Genomic DNA, 19,767 nt, shown 5'->3' with positions numbered 1-19,767 from the left:
ATGTACAAAATTTGCAAATAATAATACTAATCAAATTGTGTATGTGTGAGAGATATGTATGTATATATACATAACAAACACACAGAGAGATATAAAAATTCTTAGGAACAGAGCATAAAACCTAAATTCGGCTGGATGTTCAACCAGAGAAACAGTATCAGAAGGCTTCATAGGGAATCCAAGATTTGTTCTGCAACGCTGAAGGTACTGAGACACAGCAACTGAACCTAAGAAGACCTGTAAGAGACAGACCTGTTTTACTCTTCCTCAATTCCTAGATCTCTGAAATCCATGGTGGTCATCTAGATAAAAGATCACAGATGTCATGGGGATAATCCAAGAAAGAAAAGGCAATGAAAGACTTTGCATTTCTATTTAATACCCAAAGGAGATAGTACCCTGTTTTTGGTTAAGCAGGTTCTCTTCCAGATAATTCTTAGAAGCTGAAATGCTAGAACTTCCTTTGAAAAACAAAGGTATTGTCATTAGGTTATATAAGTTAAGTGTAATTTAATGGTGAGTTAGTATATTTGATACACAAAGCATAACTTTTAATGGTGAGTTAGTATATTTGATACACAAAGCATAACTTTTAGAGGTGATTTACAAATGATAAGTGGGCTTCTGAAAACAAAAACAGGGTCCTCTCAGTAGAGACTCTATTTTAGATGAGTAGGTTAATTAAAGATCTCATAAAGTTTTTCTTGAATTTGGAATCATTCCTCATTTTAAACTTTTGGAGTTTTCTAATTTAAAAAAGCATTTTTTTTTTTGAGAAAGTTCTAACTTTGTTTTGAGAAATAATTTTTTAAATATTTAAGTCTCTGAAATATCAACTATAAAATCAGTGAGTCTTTCCATTCATGTGTTGATTCATGTGTTGATGTTTCAAAGATGCATTTTTTTTTTTAAGAGAGAGAATTTTAATATTTATTTTTTTTTAGTTCTCGGCGGACACAACATCTTTGTTTGTATGTGGTGCTGAGGATCGAACCCGGGCCGCACGCATGCCAGGCGAGCGCGCTACCGCTTGAGCCACATCCCCAGCCCTCTGAAAGATGCATTTAAAGAAATTTTTCTCTTTCACGTTAGCGCTTACTTCTACAGGTCAAAAAAGTTAAATTCTAAATATCCTCCCATTTTCCTAGCACTTACTGACTTTTTGCATGTTATTCTCCTTTAAGTTTGTTATTCTCCTTTAAGTTCTTCAAGTATCAGTAAGTGAAGCCATTTCCTTCTTTAACCAGGAAAGAACAAGTCCTCGGAGTTAGCAACATAGTGCTAAAAAATGACCACCAGGGGCTACTCATTCACCAGTTTGAAAAACACACATCAGATCTGAATAAAAACAAACCAATTCTTAGGAGTGTTTTTGTGGGTATTCATTTGTCCAGGAATATGCATAGTTCAGTCATAACATAGTTATTTATCAAATAAAATTATGTGAATTCTTAAAAAATTGAAGGCAGAAAAATGAAAAAAGTTAACAGCATAAAAATAGTTCTACCCTATGGCTGTATATCAGAAATCGTGTTCCCTGAAGTGAACATAAATTGTGGAAGTGAATGTGTTGTTCCCTCAATCAGTAAGGCTTTCTGAATGCTTCTCAGTAGATGCATCACAAACTAGATCATGATTCTAGTGTTTAAAGGTAGCATTCTTCACAAAACGTGGTATTTAAAACACAAGCCAGCAATGTAATCTAGTATACAGTCAAAGTAGCAGCTGCCTGATACTTTATCAGAAGAAAACTACACTTATATGTATACGCATATATGTATTTATTTAGTAAAATGAAATTGTCAACCAAGTTCAAGTGGCATCACTTTATTGGAATAAGTTCAGCTAATACAAGTACAATTAAAAGTAAAAATAATACGATAATTATTTCCTAAAACGTTAAACTATACTCTGAATCAGACATTTAATCCAAACTGATATGATTTTCCTGTATTTACACCAATAAAATTTCTCAAATATTTATGGAAAATAAGGTTAACTACATTTGCACATAATACAAAAGTCTCAAGATATTTACAAAAAGAAGAGACCAGCATTCCTTTAACAATCAGTAATAGCTCACAGTAGCAGATTCTTTTTTATAATGCATCTCCTAAGAAAGACTGGGAGATATGCCACTTTAATACTAAGGTTAACAGTGGCACAAACTAAGCTATCTATGTAATCAAACATGATGATTCAATATCAACAAGAACTAAAATGGATTTTCTCTTTTGTCTGCTTGCTTGCTTGATTTGAATTCTTATATTTTTAATGTTTACTACCAATACCTACCTAGATGCCTCCAGGAGTACTTGTGGACAATTGTCAAATCTTATTTTTTTATTCTCTTGACTTTTTCCTACCCTTTTCTTTTTCCCCATTCCCAATACCTTTTAATTACTTCTTTACATCATTTTAATATAGTTACTTATGAAAAGTAAAAAGGTAAAACATACATATGTAAGTATGACGGTGCATATGTACACATGTATTACTGCCTGTAACCTATCAGGTGCTGTGTTAGGTACTAGAATACAATAAATACAATGGGCTTTGCCTTCAAGGAGTTCACAGTTTGGGAAAAATAAAGCAAGCACATCTAAAAAAATTTTGATAAACTGAATGACTTAATCACAATATTTAAACTATGCCACATTTCAGCTTCCTAGGTTTGATTAGTATTATTAGACTACTTATTAGTCTAAGGGGCAGGATAGCATGATCAGTTAATTTTTAAATGAAACCCAAACCACCCTGCCAAATTCTAAGTTAAAATCCCTGTGTTGAGTATTAATAGCTTAAAATATGTCAATTTAACAGGACAGCTTCAAATGGCACATCAAAGTAGAAATTAACAAAGGGGTAGGAAAGATGGTGGAATGGGATGGATGTCATTACCCTATGTACATGTATGATTACATGAATGGTGTGAGCTCTACTTCATCAACAACCAGAGAAGTGAAAAATTCTGCTCCATTTGTGTACAATGAATTGAAGAGCTTTCTATTGTCATGTATAATTGATTAGAACAAACAAACAAACAAATAAATAAACAGTAGGAATTAATGCCAGGGGGGCAGAAGAAATAACACTAAGATTTGCAAAAGAATGCTCTGAAGCAAAATGAAACATACTGATCATCAGAAAACACAAGGGTCATTAAGCAAATCTCTGGTGACCATAGTCATCCCAGCTAACTTTTATTGATTATCTACTTTGATACAGCACTGTGTTTCATGTATTAGATTGATTAATTTAACCTATGTTAACCTACATATCTAATACTATATTTCTCCCATCTCACAGATGGAAAAACTGTCTTAGAGAATTTCTCCAAATCAAGAAGCAGTAGAGAACTGATTTAATTTCAATTAGTATGACAGCAGATTAATGTTAGTCACTAATTTTTTACTCTTCAGCACCAAGAAATCTAGCAGTAAGGTAGATAGGCTAATACAGAATCATTTCCAACAGACAGCTATTCTCAGGGTCTCAGAACACCTCTGCTCTCAGTTCTGAGATACTTTTGAAAGTATACTTTTATACTTTTCTTTATACTTTTAAAAGACATGAAAACCTTACCATGTTCAAAATTACACCTTAAAAAATTAAGAACACAAGAACACAAGAGCCAACATCCCTTTAACTGCCAGAGCAAATACATTATTCTGTATCATGTAGCCTTTAAAATCTCCAAAGTACAGTGAGAAAAGAATAAGAATGAAAAAGTAGCAGGGCGCAGTGGCACATGCCTGTAATCCCAGTGGCTCAGGAGGCTGAGGCAGAAGGATCATGAATTCAAAGCCAGCCTCAGCAAAAGTGAGGCGTGAAGCAACTTAGTGAGACCCTGTCTCTAAACAAAATACAAAACAGGGCTGAGGATGTATGCGGCTCAGTGGTAGAGTGCTCCTGAGTTCAATCCCCAGTACCCCCAAGAAAAAAGAAAAAAAAGCAAATAAAGTTTTATTTGTATATGAAAATTATTTTAATTTTGAAAACACTCTATAAAGATCTCAGGGATACCTAAAGGTCCCTGGAACATACTATATATATGCTGAATTATACTATTTGCTATATTTCAAAATAAATCGTGAATCCTCAATACCGCTACCTTGTCAGAATCTACAAAGTCTGGTTGGTTGAAAAGTGGAATCCCCATTTCAAAGATTAGTTAAAAATACTTAGAAGTAAAGCACAACTAAAGAACAGATTATTGCTGATTAAAAAAAATGCCAGTATCCAAATATTTAAAGACAGTTTGTAGTAAGAAAAACAATTGCTCGATGGCAAATAGGGTATTAAAATTCTAAGGATCTCTTGAATAAGCATATTTTCAGTCTTGTGCAAGTCACTGAGGGCAGCCAAGAGGAAACTGAGGGCCTAAGTTCAATGGCCCAAAAGGAACTGAATCCTATTAACAACCACATGAGCTTAAAAGTAGGTCCTTGTCCAATAGTCCTTCAAATGAGATCCCAGTCCTGACCAACACCTTACTTATGACCTTATGAGAGACCCCAAAAGCAGAGGACCAAATTAAGCTATGCCAGATTCCTCATACATAGAAGCTTCAGAAGATAAGTATATTACCAGAGGCCATCTAGTTTGTGGTAATTTAACATGGCAAGAGATAACTAATATAAACATTAGAAAAACACAACAAAATATTAGGAAAAAGTCATATCCAACTTAGACGAAAAGGATAAAGGAACATACTTCCTTGTGGGAAGCCATTCTCACACATGATTGAGCACCTCCCTGATTGGGTATGAGGCGTTCTGGCTAAACCGTGTCGAACTAATCCCCACCCCCTCTAGGTGCAGAGCCCTTCAATCACTGACCCTGACCTTGGAATGCTGTCCCCTCGACCTTCACTGGATGGAATTTTCCCCTGAATTTCTTGTTCCCCAATAAAAGGCCATCCTCTAGCGTGCTCTCTCTCTCTCTCTCCTGCTAGTCCTGAGTAAGCCTTGCTGCCCCACCGGGTGGTTCGGGTGGTTCCAGGCAGGAGCCAGAGGGAGGGCCGTCTCAGACCTGGTCAAAGAAAAAGGTAATTGAGTCTTGTGTGTTTATTTTGATCTTACTAGTTAACTTCTATGCTATGAACCTCTTGTACAAAGCCAGCATGCTGGTCGCGTGGCTGACTTCCTAAATTATACAAGTCAATCAATCTTACTTAAAATAAAAAAGATAACTTGAATAGCCCTTTATGTTTTAATAAAATTAAAACTTTAATTAAAAATCATCCCAAAAGACTCCAGGTCCAGATATTACCAGTAATTAATTCCACCAAACATTTCAAGAGACAATTATACCAATGCTACACAAACTTCCAGAAATTTGAAGAGGAAGTAATAATACTCAACTCATTCTCATACTTGCATCACCATGATACCAAAAGGTATCACAGCAAAATAGTTCACAAGAAGAAAAACCCTCCAGATCAATATTGCTCAGATATAAACATTTGTTTTTAGCAATATGAATCCCAAAACATATACAAAGGTAGTTCAAAAGGAAAAAAAAAAATTTCTGATTAGAAATGAAGAAACTTAAACTGTAGTTATTGATGGATGACATATTCTCCAAACAGAAAATCCTCAAGAATGTACAAAACAGCTACTACAAATGGTAAATAAGGTAAACAAATCAGAAAATGAGATTAAGGTATCTTACTATAGCATCAAAAATTATGAAGTATTCATTAAAAAACCGAAAGGAATATGTGCAAGACCTATTCACTGAAACTATAACACATTACTACTAAGAGAAATTAAAGAAGGCTTAAATATAGAGATATATTTTACAGGTTAAAAGAGTCCATACTGTAAGATGTCAATTACCCTCAAAATGATGTATAAATTTAATGCAATCCCAACCAAATTCCTAGAAGTTTTGTAGGAACTGATATAACGGTTTAAATTTTTCAATTTATATACAGAAAAACTACAACAGCCCAATTTTAAAATAGGATAAGAAAGTTAGAAGGCTTAAACTACCTGGTTATCAAGATATATTGTAAAGGTACTTTCACCATGAGATTATGGTATGAATGTGAAAAGTAGAATAAAGAACTTACATGCAAAGAACCAAGATCTCCCAATTTTAAAACAGGATAAGAAGGTTGGAACAGGATAAGAAGGTTGGAAGGCTTAAACTACCTGATTATCAAGATTTATTGTAAAGATATATTCACCAAGAGATTATGGTATAAATGTGAAGAATGGAATTGAGAACCTAGAAATTGACCTTCACCTGTATGGCCATTTGATTTTCAGCAGAGATAAGAAGAAAATTTAGTGGGTAGAAAAGGGCAATTCTTTCAACAATGGTGCTAGCAAAAATGAATAGCATTATACAAAATAAACTTAGTTCCCTCACATGGTTATAGAAAAATGGAAATCGATCATAGACCTAAATTAAGAGTTAAACATTTACATTGTCTAATTGCTGGGAGCCATTAGCCAAGTAGGTATGACAATTTCCTTGCCAGCGTACCCCATGTTGCTGACATGTTGCAGCGACATTGAATGTAGGTGACTTTGCTCAAGGACCAAGGCAGATTAGGGTGTTCCCGGTTTTAAGATAATCGTGTTTAGGGCGTTCCCAGTTTAGGTTCCAGGTTTAAGGTTTAAGATTATTCCTCCCGGGAATAGGGCGTATCCTGCTGCCTGAGTTCCCCTTGAGTTCTCACGGGATTCAGACAGTATATTTTTGGAGATAGAAGCCCAGTGGATGTGGATTTGGGCAGAGAACGTGAATTTGGGCTGAGAATGTGGATTTCCCCAGAACGTGATTGTAGACGGCTGGTGTGAGTTTGGGAATAAAGAGTTGCTGTTTGAATCTACAAGCTGTGTGGTGGCTCGTGATTGTGTGCCCAGCCAGACCGCGGCATTTGTGCCCAGCCAGAATGCGGCATCTAATTTTACTATTTCTTTGAGAATGCTACTGCAGTCAAACTCAATTCACAGGTGACACAGAGGTAATTCTACAAATAGAAGAATGTGGGAAGTATATTCTATTCGTTTCTTGAAAATGGATAATTTACAATAACTTGTTAAATACTGAGAAATCTAATGACAAAAAAATCCATTTAGTTTTTGTTTCACTAAAATTTCTGGACCATGAAGCTTTGTACATTGTTTATTAATATCCTACTAAGGATAGTTTGAGAAACCATTAATTTTATTAAATGTTTTTGTCTTATCTGTTAGGAATCTGATGCCCAGAATAAGTAACCCATTTGACTATATTCACTTGTCCAATCCACTGTTCCTTGTACTGCAAAACAGATTTTCATTTTCCACTTCCTATAAAATATATCTGGCAGCTTTCCTAAGCCAGTATTGCTTCTATTCTCTCTGGACCACCCTCATGAAGTAACTCTCATCACTGGGTACTACAACAATCTCTGTTATTTCCATGAGAAAGAGCACTCCCTTTGCAATACTTTTTAAGAACTGAGAAATCTAATGACAAAGGAATCCATTTAATTTCCTTTTAACCTAATAATACATAAATATTTTGAACTATCAAACTTTGCACATTGTTTATTAATATCCTATTAAACACAGTTTGAGAAAACATTAATCTAATTAATGTAATTTTTTACATGTTAGGAATCTGATGGAATATGAATTGATCATTTTTGTCTTTCCCATCTAGTTACAGTGACTAGAAAATAGTGGAATCTCAATAAATAATTCACGAACAATGGGAGAGGGAGAACAAAGGAGTTTTATATAAAGAGCCCACAAGTAAGAGTACAGAACTTCAAAAGAAGAATGCAAAATTCCAACTTGGGAAGAAAGACACTGAGGGGAAAGGACCTAAGTAAGGTAAGGTCAATGGGAAATCAAGAAAAATATTTACACAGCAAGAACTGAAAAAAGTAAAGTCAATGAGAAATAGTGGTATCACCAATGTAGAGAAGACATAGTCATGCACTATATAATGACTTTTCAGTCAACAATATTCTTCTGCAAACTACTACATTAGTCCCAACAAGATTACAATGGAGCTAAAAATAACTACCGCCTAATGAATGCACAGCTAAAGAGACAAGAGAAAAGCAAACTGCAGAAGAAAAAGAGGAACCCACCAAAAACATTCACTGTGAAGGGCTTAGAAGAAGCTTTTTGCTGACTTCAGTGAGTACTTAAAAATGTTTGAAAGCATAGACTACAATAAAAAAAATTTTAGTAAAGGCAGATGTTTCTGATGTAGTATCTTCTTTCAAGTAAATTAATGATAAATAATAATAATAATCATAATAATCATAATGCAAACCACCATAGGCCTGTTTTTAAGAGCAACACCTTGAATATCCTTCAGGAGGGACTTGAGAAGGCAGTATTCTTACCAGAGAAGACAGCACCATGCAAGTTATTGACCTACAGGCTTTCCAGGGAAACAAGATATGAAGGAATAAGACAATGATATGGATGATCCTGATTCTGTAAAGGCCTAATCTCATGTATGTGCTTGTATCACAGTTTTAAGCAAAGTTTAAAAAGTAAAAAGTAATGTATTTTATACTGGCAAAGATGTGGGAAAAAGGAACACTGAGGCACTGTTGATGGGAATGTAAATTAGTACCGCTACTATGGAAAACAATATGAAGTCTCCAAAACACTAAGAAAAGAACTACCATATGATCCAGCCTGACTACTTCTGGTTATATGTCTGCAGGACATGAAGTCAACATACAAAAGAGATACCCGCATACCCATGCTTATTGCAGCACCACTCACAATAGTCAAGATATGAAATCTGCCTAGATGCTCATCAACAGAAGAATGGATTTAAAAATATGGTATATATGCACAATATTTACTCATCCACAAAGAATGAAATCTCCATCATTTACAGGAAAATGAATAAAACTGGAGGATCTCATGTTGACTGAAATTAGACACAGAAAACACAGGCATCACGTATTTTCTCTCATATGTGGAAACTTAAAAAAAAAAATACAGAAACAAAACCCCAAAAAACCCTGAAAGTGTTAAGAGAGTAGCAGAGGGAGTATAAGATAGAAAGGAGGGCAGACAGGAGGGCTGGGGTTGTGGTTCAGTGATAAAGTGCTTGCCTAGCACATGTGAGGCACTGGGTTCAATCCTCAGCATCACATATAAATAAATAAATAAAATAAAGGTACTGTATCTACCTACAACTAAAAAAAAACAAATTAAAGTTAAAAGGGAGGGGACACATTATCAACACGTGATATATGTATGTATGAAAATGCCATGGTGAAATAATTTATACAATTAATATTAATATTTTAATTATAAATTGTAAATAAAATGCTTATAAGATGAAGACATTAAGATAATATTTTTTGTACAATTATACAATATGTTTTAAGCTAAGTGTTATTAGTAAAGAGCAAAAAGTTTTTTTAAAGTTTATTACATGAAAAAGTATAGTAAGCTCAAGTCAATTTATTGCTGAAGAAAAACAAATTTTATAAATTGTTGTTACCTAAGTATATAATGTGTTGAAAGTCTAAATGTCTCAGTCCTTTACATTCACTCACCACTCCCTCACTGGCTGACTTCACCCCCAAGTATCTACAAGTCCTGTATGGGGCACCATAAAGATGGATTATTTACATTTTCTACTATATTTTTTATTGTACTTTTTCTATTATTAAATATGTTTTAATAAACAAATTTTTGCCATTGTGTACACTTGCCTACAATATTCAGTACTGTATTATGCTGTAGAGGTTTGGAGTCTAGGAACAATCAATGGGCTATTTCACACAGCCTCAGTGTGTAGCTGACTATCCCATCGAGGCTTGTGTAAGTATATTCTATGACGTTTACACAATGATGAAATCACCTAACAACACATTTCTTAAAACATGCCCCCGCCATTAAGCTACGCATTATTGTATTTGACACAGGACAGCTGGTACTTTATTGCTTAATCACAAATAAATTCAGAATAATTTCCTAAACACCAAAGAATATATTCTGCTCCATATACAAAGCACCATACTAATTATGATATAAAATCACATTAAAATTATTTCATTTGATAACATGAAGATTTAAGAATGAGTTCAATATGTCAAAGAGAAACATTTCAAGCTTGTTATAATCTAATAAAATTATCAGAGAATATGACAAGAAAAGTAATTACATAAAGAACTAAAATGTATTGATCATGCTAAGCCTCTGACATATATATGCTCATTTGAATTTCATAACTACCTTGTGGGATACATATTCTTTTTTAAAAAGATTTGAGGAACTGAAAATGTACGAATCTTTATTCTGTCATAAAGTACATTCTAAGAATCTAAGTTGCCCCATTATGCTTTCCCAATAATGTCCAAATTCCTAAAATCTGTAATGCAATAAACTTTTCTGATCGCTTTAATTTCATAAATGAAATCTACTTTTCCTAATTATAGAACTTCTTGTTGGGCATTTAAATTCACGATATGATTTTAAAAGAGAATGAATATGTACCTTTTCATGAGACTGGTGGTAAAAAGAGGAATACACACCTATAGATTCCAGATATGTGCTACTTATTTTTTAAAACTTCCTCTAGTTTATTTCCACATACTCCTCATGAGACCAATCTCTTAGTAGATGAGAAATGAGAGATTCAAAAATTAATTTATGCAAGTTAAATATAAGAAAAAAAACCTGGAAGCAAATCTATCTGATTCATTCAATGGCTTGTGTCGTTTTGCTTTACATATAAAATGTGGACATTATTCTTATAAGAAAAGTTGGTAGAATCATCATCTTAAAATTCCTAGAATATCTTTCCATAAAGTCCTGGACAAATAAGAATAACAACTGCTTCGGGGACTTTTTATGCCTTTCTGGTAAGGCATATCTCTGAGCCTCATGTCTAAAATGAAGATTTCTCAATGAGTTGGTATAAAGATCAATGAAGGCAACACATGAAAGTGAACTCTGTATATGGTGACAAAGGCTAGTTATAATTATTACTATTAATAAAAATAAGTTAAGTGGGTTTAAAAATACTATTCAGAATCTCCTGCATTTTATTTCTACTGATAAGAAATCTCAGAAAAATACTAAAGGAATGGTCTTAAAAAAAGGGAGGGAGGGAGGGAAGGACTGAACTTAACAATTTATAAGAAGGGACATTAAAAAGATTCAAAGAGTAATGTGATATGATTTCTATTTGTTAGCTTTAAAATCTAAACAATGAGAAAACAAAGAGAGAACTGTAAAGACCAGATAGGTCCTAATACAGATGTATAGGCATACTAAATTAAGTGAAACTCACAGTAAGGGGAGAAATGAACATAAAGGCTCTTTATGAAAAGATCTAAAATGGAGCATCTCAATAGTTGTTATCTCTAGGAATAAAGATGACACTAAAAAACAATTTTTACTGGAATAAAACAGAACAATGGGTAACCCAGTCAGTTTGTGATTTCTGTGGGCAAGAGATATAAAGGTGCTCTCATCATATCATCATAACCCCGTTTTTCTTATCCAAGAACAAACAGATTACAGAGATTACAGTTTACAGGTAGGTGCTGTTTTGAATACCACCAAGAGTAACAAATACGTACTCTCATGGGTTTATTTAAACCTAACTTTAAAATACACCCTTTTATTACCCATAGTTTTCTTCACATTCAGAACATTCTGAAGGAGCAGTTACATAACAAAACAGAGATTAATGGGAACATAGATGCAATATATAGAAAACACTTACTTTAAGTCTCTGTCCCTTCTGTCTTGCTTTGCTATTTAACTGCTTCATCTCGTGTTTTGTACCTGAGATCAAGAGGCATAAAATACTATTTCAAAATTTGTGTGTCCTTTCTAATTATTCCATTTGAACTCCTAGTAGCTACAAAAACTATACCTTTTTTCCCCTTCAAAAATAAAACATTAGCAAATAAACAATCTGGAGAAAATACCTATGCTATATTAAAGGTATCCTAAACTTTATTACCCGTGAATACTGACAAATAAGGGACAATAAAAGCAATTTTTTGTTCATATGATTAGATTTTCCCACTTGTAAGTAAATTTTATTTATCAAAATCAAATAATCTGATATTTGTTTAAATAACTGTAACTAACCTGCCACAGTCTTTAAAAAAAAAAAAAATGGAAGTTTAATTCAGGTATCCTCTTTCTGTGGGAGTAGTGAATCTAAATGATTTTATATCTTTCCCAGTCACCTAGTATGGGGCGGGGGCAACTTTCATTTTCCTACTTTGTGAAATTTTTCTTCTTTCTATTCCTTTATAGTCTGGCTCCTATCATCCTAATCTAAGTTTAAGTTCAACACAAATGGATTTATGTAATTAACATTTCTGCATTGTCCTATAATTTGTCATTCTTTCATTTTGCATCCATGCTTCTTCATTCATTCATTCCCTGAATAAAAGTCTATTTTTAATTAGCTACCTACTCCCTGAAGGATAGGCCAATTTCTTCTAGAGAAAGGCTACCAGTCTCATAACATTCATGGACAGAATGAGTTGACTTAATCTATACTGAGTTTAGTCACTGGAGGCCTTTGTCCTTGAGTCCCTCTTATTGCACCTTTCCAGAAAGTTGTCTTTCTCTCCCCTCTATTCACCCAAATGTCCACTGTCTTATCTAGTAACTCTTTTCTGACAACTCAAAGTACTCTCTCCCCCACCTCAAATACCAATGACATTATTTTGGTAATTCATTATTCACTACATATAATAGCTCTTCCATTGCTGTCTTAGAAGAATTTAAGCTTTAAAGTGTAACTCCTTAGGTAAACATGACTTTTTTTCTAAGTATATTTCCTGAACTCCAAAATATGTATGTATTTCTTTACCTTTAATATTTCAAAAACTGAATACATTTAATAATCTCAGAATCTTAAAATTGGGGAAGCAAAAATTTCTTAAAAGCAGACACTTATCAATATCCTTATTTGTAAGGGAGATTTTCATACCACTGCGCTCCAATGGGAGAGGAAAACATATTCCTTCATCCCTAGAAATTCCGATGGCCTCTGCTGTCAAATGTAAACGAACGACTCAACTGGTCAATCCAAAATTCCAGCCAGTATAATCCTTACTGAGGTCAGAATGACCTCTGTATGTTTTATAGATAGTATATGAAGGAAGCCAAGGCTCTATTATCCCACATCTAGCTCTCTATCTACAAACTATGGAGTGGCTCTTGGCAAAGCTCTTGCACATGATGAAAAGATATTGAATACCTGCTAAGAAAGGAAGGAGCACTAATCAAAATTAAAGTTCCCTTTAGCCACATGTGGCAGAAATGTCCAGGAAGTGCAAGACAAACAACATTCATCTCATCCAGATAACCTTACACACTTAATTTTAGTTTCCACAGAATCTGAAAACTATATTCTTACTTTAGTTTTTATTTTTTGTTTTCTTCATCCCAAGTTCCCAATGTATGGCTTTATATACAAAATTAAGAATACTGGACCACCTCCAAAGTCTTTCTAACCTCGCATTTTCATTTTCTAGCTGATCTGGTCTATCAGGTTGCCATCCATGTGTGTTCCTGATAAATGTTCTGTGAAGCAACCGTGGCTGGTGCTGTTAAATAAGCTGAACCCTGGCATTCTTTCATTGCTGAAAGTAGCAGAAGTCACAGCAAGTATTAAAATGAAAGTCCTCAAAATATATCTACTTATTTAAAATCCTTTTGTGCTGAGTCATATACATCAGCTAAATGAAGTATTTTAAAGCCAATTCATTACCATGTCACTGGCAGTTTCTCCTTCTTCGCTAACAGGCATAAGTCCAGAATTGTAGTGAAATAATTAGTACCCATGACATTTCTATCAATGGATAGGCATGGGGTGGGGGTGGGGCATTGGGCTAAACAGAAATAACTTGGTCAGAGCCAAAAAGGGAAGAATTAGGAATACCAGAAATAGACATTGATTCTCCATCAATCAGTTCGATCAATTTTAACGCTTAGTCTTTAAATTTTATTTTACCTCACAATACACTATACTTGCTAGGAAAATTTTTCTATCATATCATTCCCCATATCCTCTTTCACCAGCAGCAGATCCTCTTCTTTTTTTCACCTTTCTCCTCTCCCACTCCTTCAGAATATGGCAGAATATTTAGGCCAGTTCTTTGACTTGGGAGCTACTAAGGTAAGAAGATTAAAATACACTAGCATAATATTCAGTGTCTGAGTTCTACGTCAGAAGCTGTCATTAAATAGTCATACAGCTATCCAGATCTCATGTATTTTGTGGAACTAGCACAAATCTCAAACTCTCCAAATCTTGGTTTCCTCATCTATGATATAAAGGGACTGAGTATAAACAGATTAACTAACATCCTTTCATCTTTGAAAACTCTATAATACTGCAAAATGCACAGGGAAGAAAGAGCAAAAATACAAATGACTTTTAGTCTGCAAACCTTATCACAAAAAGAAAATGAATGCCAATTCCTGATCCCTGATGGCACCTATAAATATAATCACTGAGTACTTTACTACCAGCAAACTGAAGGTTACCTTTTAAATGAAGGAATGAAAAACTTGATATTTTAGAAAAGAATAACAACAGAAAACGCCTCTTTCTTTAGAGCTTGATCTAGGTTAATGGTAACATTGCTAAGAGGGCAGAGAAACTAAGACAACACAGTCCCTTGAAATGTCCATTGACTTAAAAGATCAGACATATCAGGAAATATAGCCTTGAAAATGTACATTAAATTATTAGATATTTGTTGATAACACTGGTAATATTAATAATAAGCAGCTTCCATTTAGTATCAATAGTGAAATATTTAATAGCTATTATTATATTTCACCTTCACTAAAACTGTACAAGATATGTGTAAAATTATCATAATTTTAGAGATAAAAAATTTAAACCCAGAGAGGTAAAGTAACTTCTCTAAGATCACATAAAAGTATCCATTACCTTTGATCTTAAATGAAATTCTTTTCTAAGTAGAATCACCATAGGGACAACAATGCATAAACACGGACAAATGTCTTACTACCATCAATATTACTATCATCTACATCAAACTTCATCATCTTAAGTCAATTTTAAAATTTTCCTTCCTTAATCTCCAAATCCAATTACCCTAGTAAATATAATCATTATTCCCCAATTTGATTATATTCAGCAAACACATATACAGCACACATTATGTATAAAACATCATATCAGGCAGACACAAAAACTCTTATATCAAAGTTGAATAGCAAGAAGTTTTTGCTTCCCCCCAAAAAAGAAGTGAGCAATTGTATGGGAAGAAAAATTGATTTTATTTTTGTCCTTTATAGATCTAAAGAAATTAAAGTATATTAAGTAAGACTAATTGAGCAAATAGTTCTCAGTCATTACACTTAAAATATAGTATATCTGCAAATGTACTCATTTCATTTACATTTATGTAATTGTTATATATAGATCTAACAAATTTTGAGAAACAGTTTTAAAACCAACACTCGCATAGCACTATGTACCAGACACTGATCTAAGCACTTTATGTATATTGTTTCATTTAATACTCAAAACAACCTTATGAAGTAGATATCATTATGCCATTTCACAGATAAATATACTAAGGTACAGTGGATTTAAATAACTTGTCAGAATCACCCTGGTAGCAAGAGGGAGAAAAATCTGAATCTAGAATAAGTCATCATTTCTTTGTATTTAAAAAAAATGAAAAATTATGCTACATTTGGCTTTTATACCTGGTACAATAGCAAATATAGAAAGCATTTCTTTGCACTAAAGGATAAGAAAGGAAGGGGACAAACTCATCAAATAAATTTCTTTTTGCCCTCTCTATACTACCTTAGACTTAAATCCTTCATTTGTCTCTGATGCTTTACCTTGATCATGATCACTTCTCGGCCTGTTGGCTAAGATCAAGTGTACCTTGATCATGACTTTTTCCCAAGAAAGCTGAATATGTCTATTATTTCTTCTAAAAACACTTTATATTTCTTGTCTACCTCATAAAATCTCTTCACTAAATGGTTCTGTGTGGATATTTCTAATGACCAGATATTTAACTACCTCTTCATCTACACTGTGAGGCTACTTCTGGTGCATTTGGTAAAAAGAGGGATAGCCACAGCTAACTGGAGAGCTGCTGAAGTGACTTTTCCATGCTCAGAGAAGGGATGTAAGACTAATATACCAAAGAAAAATCTGTGCCTCTTCACTACTTGACTTTTCTGGAGCTCATGTGCACAAGTCTACTATTCTAGAAAAATATCTTAGAATCAGATTTAAATTTAGTATCTATATGGTAAATTTAGGACCTATGTATGGTGCACACAAAGATTTCCTTTGAAAAGCTGTTAAATAAATATTAAATTCAACCTACATGATTTTGTATAGCCCCTTCTATACAACTATGTACATGACATACAGTATTAATAGGGCTCATGTGCCAAATACAGTTTTACATTACTGCAAAAAAAAAAATCATTCTTTTTCTCTTATAGCATTGAATTGGGCCAAAAGGGGGAAAAACAGCAGCTTATATAGTTTAATCCATGTAAATCAAAAGCGTGTTTCATAACTCCATCCAAGTACTCTGTAGTTTTTTCAGTACTATTTTTGTATACCAGGCCCTTCAAATTTTATGAAAACTAAAATAACAAAATTTTCTATTCAGTGATATTAATGAAAATCGAATCAATTTTGACTCAATTTTAAACAATGCAATTTTCTGTAATAGAATGTACAGTCAATACAATATAATGAACTCTAAATTAATTTTTTCACATGATTTTTTAAAAAGTATTTGTAATTTTGTTAAAGTTTACATTGAGTTGACTATTTTACTAGTAGTATATCAAAATTTGGTTTTAGCCAACATCTAATATTTATTTCTGAATTTAAAAACCTCAATGTACTAAAATATAAAACAGGAATTTAAAAACCTCAACATGATAAAATAGGCAGAAGAATGAATTACTTTGGACAAATTAGAGTTTTATTAACATGATTATAACCATTTATTCTTAAAATTATGAAAAACATGGTGATGACAGTAAACAGTATCTAATGATGAAACACTAAAAGTTGATAATCTTCCTATAAAAAGTAGTCCTGAGGGAAGCTTCAAAAGTAACCATGAGTATCTCTCTGGGGGAGAAGAGTTAAAGGGGGAAGAAAGTTTAAAACTGGATTCAGAAAACAAAAACAAGCAAACAAACAACGTGGCTTTTTCATTAGCTCACTAAATCATTTTAGGGTCAGACTGTGACCACAATAAAAGGAGGGAAATTGGTGGAAAAGTGGATTTCAGTAGGAACAAAAATAAAGAAGGATAGCACTGGATCATCATCCTATTTGATCACTCAAATAAACAAGGTGAAATACAAATAAGGTTGTACAGTAGGCTGGGAATACCTAAAGACTAATCTTTTTTTTTTTCTTAATAGAAAACTACTTCACTATATAATCAATTCTAACATTGCACTGCAAATAACCTATACTCAAAAAAAAAAAAGTAGGAATAAAAGACAGCATTACACATCTAACCTATAAATCAAAAAGCAAGAAGAGAGGCAGATCTGGATCCCATCTCTGAAGCCAAACTTAATTCCAGGATCACAAGTTACATAAATGTTTAGATACATTATTATGTTCTTTTAAAATCCTATATAGTGCTCAAGTAGAAAAACAAAAAACTTTGAGAAGGAAATGAATATCAAATACAAATGCACCACTTAAAGCACTCTAAGAAATAACCTATTATTACACAGTAACTCAAGCCTTTGAAAGAAAATATTCTAATATTAATAAATAGCATATTGTCAATTCCCCACCAAATAAAGCTGTTATTTCCAAAATCTAAACAGGAAACCTACCTCTTTTATTCACAATATTATTCAAAGTATCATAAACTTTTAAAGGTGGAAAGAAATGTGTATATCCATCTGGTTAACAATCCCCAATAATAATAATGTGTCCAAGATTAAATTTTGGTTAGTTAATAGTGATGTCAACAGTAAAATCCAAGTCTTCAGATAGGCAGCACAGGCTCTTTACACTGCAGTGTAGATTTCTCAGCCACTGATTCCCAAAGGAAAAACTTAAAATCCTATGTTTTGCAGTCTCTAAGATTCCACATAACGAATCCAGTTCTTCACAAAGTATTTAAATAAAACATACTATGACCAAATACAACAGCAAAACCTCATATTTTAAGAAGTACTTTAACAGAGCATTTTCAGTGCAAAAGGCTATAATCCATTCTGAGACTATGAACTCCAATCACACATTCAGTTTTAGTTCTATTTAAACCAATTCACTTCAAGGGCTAAGAACTGATAAATTTTATGCCCATTTATCTTCTCTTGGTTAATTCTGAGAGAAATAAGAAATAGTTCATTATTCATTTAAATATGGCCTTTTGGGACATTATCTCTTAAACTCACCAGTTTACTAGTGAGTCTGGGAACACAGTGCATAATTTCATTGAAATTCTTTGATCTAATTTTTCATTTTCCTTTTTTTTTTTGAGATTTCTGTTTGTTTCTGTAAAAAAGGTTCTAATCTTTGAACTTTCTGTATGTAGAACAGTATTAGCTTGGTCTTATTTTCTCTTAATTGTCAACCAAAAAAATGTCGTCTCTGTTTTGATATCTTTCTAAGAGATGGGGCTGTACAGTTCCTCACAGAAATAGCTGGTGGCAAGTGGAATAAGACTAAAAGAGGAGAGGCTGAAAGCCTGTGCTCTGAAAGCTAATGCCATTTCTCAAATCAAATTAGCACAAAGAAACACGACTATATAAATACAATGAGGCACTCTGAGCTCCTCTAGATTTCATGAGGAGTACTGCAGGCAAGTTCAAATACAGAAATAACACAAAATACAATAAATCCCCAAAGTATGACAGTTTTTAATAAGAATTAAGTCTATAGTGAAGCGACTGAGTAGTCTATCTTCATGAAAATAAATTATCTTCATTTATCTAAGAGTTCACATAGCAAAGAAATTACTTATTCAAATTATCTTTACCCTTCTATTCAAGAATTAATAAGAGCCAGCCTGGTAGTGCATGCCTGTAATCCCAGCTAATAAGGAGGCTGAGGCAGGAGAACCACAAGATCAAGGTCATCCTCAGCAATTTACTGAAACCACGTCTCAAAATTAAAAAAAAAAAAAAAAAAACCTAGGGATACAGTTCAGTGAACTAGTGCTTGCCTAAGCACCTACAAGACTCTGGTTATTCAAACCCCAGTACTGGCCCAAAAAAGAGTCAATAAGAAAACTTACTCTAGATGAGTCATAGGAGGGGCTTGGTTGACCACCTGTTCCCCAAGATGTTGTACCTCCACGTTCATCCATACCTAAGGAAAGAAAAAAGTAAAATATATAATTCCAAAAAGATATTTTGGTGGATGTTTTTTGTATGGTATAGCAGAGAATAATTCACATTCGGTAAGTATACTTGCATTTTTATGGAACTAGCTGAATATCAATCCTTGCCCTAGGAATCTGAAGAAGATGTTACTTCAGAGTTCCTTCATCACTATTCCAGTATTCTCTAAGCAATACCCTGTGTAATTATGGAATTTCAGAACTAAAATATTTCTTTGGATATTTTAACATTCTAGACTTCTCCATTTCTGTTCCCATCCACTCATACTCCTATAAGTAGATTCTAAACTTCTTCTAGCTTAGTACTGCCTACATGAAAATATGAAACTTTAGTTCCTAAACCACAAAAATATGAATGAAGCAAGTCAAACAAATATCAATTTTATAAAATTCATTTCTAT

At 33.3% G+C, this 19,767-nt stretch overlaps 1 protein-coding gene across 10 annotated transcripts in view; it reads right to left on the bottom strand.

The window, feature by feature from the left end:
* Tcf12 (transcription factor 12) overlaps positions 1-19,767 on the bottom strand; it is a 348,998-nt gene that overhangs the window by 198,835 nt on the left and 130,396 nt on the right. For 9 of the 10 annotated variants that reach the window (XM_071608299.1, XM_071608302.1, XM_071608300.1 and 6 more), the window contains exon 4: positions 19,262-19,335. In XM_071608299.1, coding sequence (XP_071464400.1) covers positions 19,262-19,335 — 74 coding nt within the window. Of the gene's footprint in view, positions 1-11,721; positions 11,784-19,261; positions 19,336-19,767 lie in introns of those variants that run through there. The other variant, XM_071608306.1, reaches the window with a different exon arrangement.

Source organism: Marmota flaviventris, chromosome 2, assembly GCF_047511675.1.
Source record: "Marmota flaviventris isolate mMarFla1 chromosome 2, mMarFla1.hap1, whole genome shotgun sequence".
Taxonomy (NCBI): Eukaryota; Metazoa; Chordata; class Mammalia; order Rodentia; family Sciuridae; genus Marmota; species Marmota flaviventris.
Note: the sequence above shows the minus strand (reverse complement) of the source record. Positions and strands in the feature narration are given on the sequence as shown.